This window comes from Silurus aristotelis (genome assembly GCF_946808225.1).
Source record: "Silurus aristotelis genome assembly, chromosome: 17".
Classification (NCBI taxonomy): Eukaryota; Metazoa; Chordata; class Actinopteri; order Siluriformes; family Siluridae; genus Silurus; species Silurus aristotelis.
In genome coordinates, this window is record NC_139590.1 from 808683 (window position 1) to 817833 (window position 9151).

At 41.9% G+C, this 9151-nt stretch overlaps 1 protein-coding gene across 1 annotated transcript in view; it reads left to right on the forward strand.

The window, feature by feature from the left end:
• syt17 (synaptotagmin XVII) overlaps positions 1 to 8193 on the forward strand; it is a 35273-nt gene extending 27080 nt beyond the window's left edge. Inside the window, exons 6-8 of the mRNA XM_083566744.1 lie at positions 228 to 348; positions 1028 to 1183; positions 6336 to 8193. Coding sequence (XP_083422870.1) covers positions 228 to 348; positions 1028 to 1183; positions 6336 to 6532 — 474 coding nt within the window. The 3' untranslated portion in view covers positions 6533 to 8193. The remainder of the gene's footprint in view (positions 1 to 227; positions 349 to 1027; positions 1184 to 6335) is intronic.
• Positions 8194 to 9151: the final 958 nt, after the last annotated feature.

Here is a 9151-nt window from a genome sequence, read left to right on the forward strand (position 1 = left end):
AACAGCAATTTGATTAAATAAATAAAAAAATGTTGAGACAATATCAAATACAGTTTCTATGAAGCTTTTTAGGAAACTGGAGCAGATCAGGCAACTCCAGACAATTCTCAACAATATCAGTAATATTTTCCATTTAAATGTTGATAAACGATGTGTATGTGTGTGTGTGTGTGTGTGTGTGTGTGTGTGTGTGTGTGTGTGTGTGTGTGTGTGTGTGTGTTGTACAGAATGAGGTGGAACTCGGGGAACTGCTGCTGTCATTAAACTACTTGCCAAGTGCCGGGCGACTGAATGTGGACGTCATCAGGGCCAAACAGCTGCTGCAGACTGACATGTGCCAGGGTTCAGGTACCTTCTTGTTCCTTTTGTTCCTCCTCATTCCTTCATTTCTTTTCATTCCTCCTCTTTTTCCCCCTTGTTCCTCTCATTCCTCCATGTTTCTCTGCATTTCTCTTATTCCTCCATATTCCTCCTCCCTCCTCATCCCTTCCCCTTTTTTTCTCATTCCTCCTCTCTTTCTTTCCTGTTACTCTCATTCCTCCATGTTTCTCTGCAATCCTCTTGCTCCTCCATGTTCCTCCTCAATCCTCCTAATTTCTTCTCATTCTTTGGGTTCCTTCATTTTTAACATGAACACAGTGGTTTTGCTGGAAATTGAAGCTTTTTCAGGTTGAAGTTTTCTGTCCAAACTTGATAAATTGGCCTGGGTGGGAGGGGCATAATCTCTCTCTCCTGTCAATCACAGTGAGACTAACCAATCATGAGTATTGGTGAGCTGTACTGTGTATAAAGTATGTAGAAGAGGGCAGATACAGCAGAGACAGCCGTTTACGTGTCACTCAGAGGAAGGACACTTGCTGAGGGATCGTGTTAGAGGACAGAGTGATCTAGTCAGTGTGGAAAAAAGAGGCATGTTTGTACGTGTGTGTGTGTGTTTATAAGTGTGTGTGTGTGTGTTTATAAGTGTGTTAACAGTCACATTAGGAATTGTTGAAGTTGAAATCTCCCCACTTGGTTTTGGGTTCAGATCCCTTCGTGAAGGTTCAGCTGGTGGCAGGCCTGAAGCTGGTGAAGACGAAGAAGACGTCGTGTATGAGGGGAACCATTGACCCCTACTTCAACGAGTCCTTCAGCTTCCGGGTTCCTCATGAGGAGCTGAGTGAGGTTAGCCTGGTGTTTTCAGGTAAAACACACATCATCAGTAGTTAAAGTATTAAACTTTGAATCCTATGGTCATGAGTTAAAATCCCAGCCACACCCAGCTGCCACTCCTGGGCCCCTGAGCGTGGCCCTTAACCCCATTTCTGCTCAGGTGTATGAATGAGATATATATATATATATAGCTGTCAAATGCTGTAAATATAAATGTTATATACACGCACTTCACCACACACACACACACACACACACAGACCCACACACTCTCCAGCTCTAGACCTGGAGCCCTCAGAAGCCGAACATGATCCTCTCCTCACACTCAGCTCTGCTTCTCCTCTGAACAGAAATGTAACAAAAATGTCTCACTGCTTTCTTTAATTATCCTCAGAAAACCAGCAGCTCTTCCCCTCACGCTCTTCTCCATCCTGCAGCAGAGATGCTCTCGGTCAGATCCGGTCTCCCCCTGATGCTGATCCGGCAGCACTCGCTGTGTTGTATTTAAAATGCAACCACCCTGAAATTAATTGGATGGAATGAAACCATTTCTTTCATTAAACATACAGTGAGAACATTTTCCACAGTCTGTACACCTCACCCTCACTTTTCACACCTGAAATCATGTTTATTATACCCAACACGTCATCAGGGGGAAATCAATCAGTTCTACAATATTCTATATACCATGGATTTGGCATGGAGTTTGTAAATCGATCTATTACATTTACAGAACCATATCTTTCTGCACAATGATTATAGAAAGTCGGTGCTCCCTGTGACTGTGCATGCAGCCTTGTGCTGCCATCTGCCAACTTTTTGATCCCTCTTCGTACAAACCCGATTCCAAAAAAAGGTTGGAACACTGTACAAATTGTGAATAAAAACAGAATGCAATGATGTGGAAGTTTCAAATTTCAATATTTTATACAGAATAAAACACAGACGACATCTCAAATGTTTAAACTAAGAAAATGTCTCATTTTAAGGGAAAAATAAGTTGATTTGAATTTCATGGCATCAAAACATCTAAAAAAATTTGGGACAAGGTCATGTCTCCACTGTGTGGCATCCCCTCTTTATAACAGTCTGTACACGTCTGGGGACTGAGGAGACAAGCTGCTCAAGTGTAGGAATAGGAATGTTCTCCTATTCTTGTCTAATACAGGCTTCTAGTTGCTCAACTGTCTCAGGTCTTCTTCTATCATCTTCCTCTTTATGATGCACCAAATGTTTTCTCTGGGTGAAAGATCTGGACTGCAGGCTGGACATTTCAGTACCCGGATTCTTCTTCTACACAGCATGATGTTGTAATTGATGCAGTATTTGGTCTGGCATGTGGACTGGTCATGTTGGAAAATGCAAGTTCTTCCCTGAAAGAGACGACGTCTGGATGGAAGCATATGTTGTTCTAGAACTTGGATATACCTTTCAGCATTGATAGTGTCTTTCCAGATGTGTAAGCTGCCCATGTCACACGCACTCATGCAACCCCATACCATTAGAGATGCAGGGTTCTGAACTGAGCGCTGAGAACAACTTGGGTTGTCCTGATCCTCTTTAGTCCGGATGACATGGCGTCCCAGTTTTCCAAAAAGAACTTCAAGTTTTGATTCGTCTGACCACAGAACAGTTTTCCACTTTGCCACAGTGCATTTTAAATGAGCCCTGGCCCAGAGAAAACCCCTGATCTTCTGGATCATGTTTAGATACGGCTTCTTTTTGTGACCTGTAGAGTTTTAGCCGGCGATGGTGAATGGCACGGTGGATTGTGTTCACCGACAATGTTTTCTGGAAGTATTCCTGAGCCCATGTTGTGATTTCAATTACAGCAGCATTCCTGTATGTGATGCAGTGGCGTCTGAGGGCCCGAAGATCACAGCATCCAGTCTGGTTTTCCGGCCTTGACCCTTACTCACAGAGATTGTTCCAGATTCTCTGAATCTTTGGATGATATGATGCACTGTAGATGATGAGAACTTCAAACTCTGCAATTTATCTCTGAGAAACTCCTTTTTGATGTTGCTCCACTATTTTTCACCGCAGCATTGGGGGAACTGGTGATCCTCTGCCCATCTTCTGAGAGACACGGCCACTCTGAGAGGCTCTTTTTATACCCAATCATGTTGCCAATTGATCTAATAAGTTGTAAATTGGTCCTCCAGCTGTTCCTTATATGTACATTTAACTTTCCTCCCTCTTATTGCTACCTGTCCCAACTTTTTGGGAATGTGTAGCACTCATGAAATCCAAAATGAGCCAATATTTAGCATGACATTTCAAAATGTCTCACTTTCAACATTTGACATTTTATCTATATTTTATTGTAAATAAAATTTAATGTGATTTATTAAGAACAACAAAACTCATAACGGGGAGGTTTTATATTATAATATAATATGAGCCCATAGGGTCCAAATATGCTAATTTGTGAGTTACTAATGGGAAAGGGGGCGGGGCTCATTAGAGATAAGGGGCAATTTGTTATTAAGAACTACAGAAATAAAGAAAAAAGAGAGAGAGAGAGAGAGAGAGAGAGAGAGAGAGAGAGAGAGAGAGAGAGAAGCATAAGACTGAAGGTGAGCAGCATATGGTGTTTTTTTCAGTTTACATGATCAGAGGAAGCTGATGGACATGCGCCTCTCCAGTCATGCCCACATCAACACCAACCTGGTGGAACTGTCCTCCAGCTGTCTTTAGTGCTCTCTATCTCTCTATCTGTATTTCTATCTGTCTATCTATCCTTTTGTGTCTCTCTTTTACTCTTAATCAGCCTCTCTCTCTCTCTCTCTCTCTCTCTCTCTCTCTCTCTCTCCCTCTCTCTCTCTCTCTCTCTCTCTCTCTCTCTCTCTCTCTCTCTCTCTCTCTCTCTCTCTCTCTCTCCTCTCTCTCTCTCTCTCTCTCTCTCAGCAGTAGGTTATCCGTGTGTAATGATGCTCTTTCCCTGCTGTTTGCTGTCTGATGTGTCTGATGTGTGTGAGAGGAACCAGACGTGGTGTTCTGCATAAATCTGGCTCCCATCAGGCGATCTGCTTCCTGTGGTGCTTCACTCACCAAGCCTGCTCTTCTCTCTCTCTCTCTCTCTCTCTCTCTCTCTCTCTCTTTCTCTCTCTCTCTCTCTCTTTCTCTCTCTCTCTCTCTCTCTCTCTCGCTCTCGCTCTCGCTCTCTTTCTCTCTTTTTTCTCTCTCTCCTTTAAATTGAAGAAATTAAATCAGCTGAAATGCCATCATCACTATCATCTCCACAAGCATTATTACCATCACCATCTTCATCATTAACATCATCTCCATAATCACCATCATAAATTTTTCCACTACCTTTATCACCATTATAATAATAATCATCATCATCATCATCAAGATCATCATCATCATCACTGTCTCTGTTATCACCACCACGACCATATCACCATTAACACCATCACCCTTTACACCACCACCATCATCTCCATTAACACCACCATCATTATTACTACCACAATCATCATTACCATCATCACAATCATCACCATCCCCACCCTCACCCTCAACAATATCATCAGTATAATTACTCTGAATTACATCATGTAATTTGTATCGTTAAAGAGATCGAAGAGCATGAAAGAATCTCCAGTCCTCATCCTCGTCCATCTTGTGTTCCTCAGTCAGTTCCTCTTGTTAAACATGAACCGTGTCCAGTGCTGACGTCAGGCAGAGACACATCATGATGATGTCATGACCTCGCCCTCGCCCGCTCCCTCAGGACCTCTGCCAGAGACGTGATTTTATTTAAAACTCCCACGCGCCATCATGTCTTCAGAGTGACGCTCGTTGTAACATCAGGACAACTGTGTGGGGGTGTGTGTGTGTGTGTGTGTGTGTTTTTTAGAGAAAACCCTAAATTCCCACATGGTGTGAGAGACTGCAGACTTAAGGGGAGATTTTTTAATAGAAAACATGAACATGTCTGAATATAACGATGTCTAGCGGCCGTCCTGGGAGACTGAGATCTCTTGAAGGAGACGGGTTCCTCGAGTGCTCCGGTTGCTTGGTGACGAATACAAATACAATTTCATTACCGACTTCCTTCTGCCTCATATTTAATAATGTGATGATTATGTGGTGTCTAATGTTTAAACATACATTACAACCTGGTCAGTGTGAACCGTGGATTGTGATTGGCTGAAAGGAAGTTCAGGTCTGAATCGTGGATTGTGATTTACTGGAAGTTCTCTCTCTTTTTCTGAAGTGTTCTTTGGATCTATTCAGTCAGTTTCACTCTGCAAACATCAATAACAGCTTGAACTCCTCAATGCTGAAGTGACCATGGTAGAAAGTGATATTCCACAGCTCAGTGTGAGGCCTACACCATTATAATTCTCTCCGCTTTCCCCTCAGGACCTACAGCGTACATGTAGAACATTTTACCGTCATGAATCTAAACATTTCTGCTGTGGCTCAGACCTGCAGCTCTACATCACACATCTTTGCTCATAATTACAGAACTTTCTGGAATCGCTTGTTTTCAAGGCTTCTTTCTGTTTCCTACTCAATTAGGGAAAAAATGGTGTAGATTATCTTCAGGAGAATTAATCTCATAAAAAGATCTTTGGGCTCACCTTCAGAAATTCTACAGTATCACTGGTAGTTACTTGAGGAACGTTTCTGGTATTCAGAATTGGGTTACGCAGCTGTGATCTGAACTTAAGCTTGTCATCAGATGTTCAACCCACCTGATGTTCTAAAAGTCCCACCTCCAACATCCATTGTACTAAATCATGCTACACCCAGGGCTGTGAGGAACGTGAAAGCTAATGAGATATACAGTATATCTTGAACCTGAGAAGGAATCAGCGTTTGTTTAAAAATATACAGACAATGATGATGTACAACAACAACAACAACAACAACAACAACATCGTTCGAATTGATTTGTTTCTATTATTATTAAAATCTCTGTGTTGAGATTTAACGAGAGCGACTTACGATGACCACTGAGCAGTTGAGGGATTGGGGCATCGCTCAAAAGCTCACAAATGAGCTTGTTTTGGTTTTGGGATTTAAACTGATGACCTTCTGGTCATAGGTTTAATGCTGTAACCAGTGGGCGACTCCCATCCCCAGTTCACGTTATTATAATATAAAAATGTTGGGTTATTTGGTTCACTGTTCTATAAAATGTTCTCCTCTGATCTTTTCACTAGTTTACGGCCACAATATGAAGAGCAGTAACGACTTCGTGGGCCGCGTGGTGATTGGTCAGTTCTCCACGGGGCCGGCTGAGACCACGCACTGGCGGCGTCTACTGCGTTCCCAGCGTACGCCGGTGGAACAATGGCACAGCCTGCGGTCTCGCGCCGAGTGTGATCGCGTCTCTCCCGCCTCGCTAGAGGTCACGTGATGGACGGAGACAGGAAGTGTGGACCCTTTAGTGGGTGGGGCTTCAGAAGAGTGCTGATCTGATTGGACTTGAAACTGACTCGTGTCCTACTCTGGTGTTATTCACGAACCTTATTCAGGCATTTGGACTGCTGAGGAAGACCATGCAGCACAACTCATCACACTCACTCTCTTCATAGAGAACTTAATAGCATCATCATTGACTTGGCTCAGGCTGAGATCAGCGGGATCCTTTCTCAACCTCATCTTCATCTTCATCCTCAACCTCCTCTCCTTGTCCTTCTCACCCACCTTCTCCCAATTCTCATCATCATCATCATCCTTCTCAACCTCAACATCCTCTTCCTCATCCATTGACCTAATCCTCCTCTCTCTCGTCCCTGTCCTCATCTTCCTTTTTCTCACCCAAGTCCTTGTCCATGTCCTCCTTCTCCTTATCTTTCTCCTCATTCTCCCTTTCCTTATCTTCTTGCTCATCCCCTTACTCCTCCATTTCTTCTTCCGTGTCCATGTCCTCCTTCTCCTTCTCCTCGTCCTCTTCCTCCTCCTCATTTCCTTGTCCATGTCCTCCTCCTTCTCCTCATCTTCTTGCTCATTCTTCTCATCTTCCTCCTTGTCTATGTCCTTCTCCTCCTACTGATGTTGTGGGATGTCGTTGCTTCTGTTAATCAGCTGATTGTATTTTTTTGTATTTCAGGTCTTTGTGAATGAATCAGTAATAATGCAGCTTTTAGTTCCACACTATGAGCTCCGTCTGTGTGAGATCTAGAAATCTCTTAATATACGAGTGTCCAATTAAATCTGCTTCTCCAATCCCATTCCAAAAGTTTCTCAAAACTCTGAGCTCAATCAGTCAAACGTTCTCCTGTCCTACTCGTGTAACATGTCCAATCCAATCACATTCTCTCGCTTTCTTTCAACAAAACTATCTGATCTTTTCTTCATCCAATCACAACTAGTTTTTTATTCAAACAAAAAAAACCTTTAACACTATGGTCACATGACTCTGGGTGTTTTTCTAAAGCCCTTTAGGTGGTGCTGTTGTGCTCATGAACATCAATTTATCATCCATCCCATGAACGCGATTTGGATATGAACATTTTACACATTAAATTATTTACAAATTAGAATACACGCAACACAAAACCCCTCAGACGGAGCTTCAGACTCGTGTGTTCCTCAGGTGTGTTCTCATTTATTTATTTATTTATTTTTAATATTTTCCCTGTGATCTGCAGTCCTTTTGGTGTTGGAGTAGATGATGCAGAAGTAAATGTGTGTGTTTCTGTCTTAGTGGTCGTGTCCTGCCTCGTCTCTCGTCCATAAGCATCCGTCAGGATGTGTAATTGTTGTGTAAACCCAGGACGTGACGTAGCCTCGTGTCGTGTTCGTGTCTTACGCTGTTTGTGTGAATCTCAGTGTTTATATTCAATTCGAGTAGAAACAAATACGACTTTAGAATCATGAGCCATGTGCCAGTGATCTTATTTAGGTAAAAACGTCTAGATGTGTAAAGATTCTCTTTAATCTGTAAATGTACATGACTTACACTGACACTGTGTACGGACGAGAAGAACTGAACAAAATATGTGATGCTGCAGGTTTTAAGAGAAAGAAATAAACAATGAACAATAAATGAAATAAAGAGGTGCTGAAATAAAATGCTGTCTCTCCTGCTTTGGGACAAACAGACGCAGGACTCCTGCAAGAAACCACATTTAAACTGGTGATCGTTTCAATCGTGATCGATAATTGCTGGTTTCTTTACTTGGTACAGAATCTAAACTTTTAATAGCACCAACCAATCAGCTGCTGCTGTACAACCCAGGGCAGTCACATGTCTTACCAACAACAAACATGTTTCGGGATATAAAAGTGATTTAAAGGAGTCATTTAGATACACTGATTCGTTTAGAGTTGTTTTGAAACACTGACTCATTTAGAGTCGTTCAGAAACACTGACTCGTTCAATTAGAGTCGTTTAGACACACTGACTCGTTCAATTAGATTCGTTCAGAAACACTGACTCGTTTAATTAGATTCTTCAGAAACACTGACTCGTTTAATTAGATTCGTTCAGAAACACTGAGTCGTTTAATTAGAGTCATTTAGAAACACTGACTCGTTTAATTAGATTCATTCAGAAACACTGACTCGTTTAGAGTCGTTCAGAAACATTGACTCGTTCAATTAGATTCGTTCAGAAACACTGACTCGTTCATTTAGATTCGTTCAGAAACACTGACTCGTTTAGAGTCGTTCAGAAACACTGACTCGTTCAATTAGATTCGTTCAGAAACACTGACTCGTTCAATTAGTCATTCAGAAACACTGACTCGTTCAATCAGAGTCGTTTAGAAACACTGACTCGTTCAATTAGTGATTTAGATTCACTGACTCGTTAAATTAGAGTTGTTCAGAAACACTGACTCGTTTAATTAGCATCATTCAGAAACACTGACTCGTTCAATTAGAGTCGTTCAAAAACATTGAGTTGTTCAATTAGAGTCATTCAGAAACACTGACTTTTTTAATTAGAGTCATTCAGATTTACTGACTCGTTCAATTAGATTTGTTCAGATTTACTGACTCGTTCAATTTGAGTCGTTCAGAAACACTG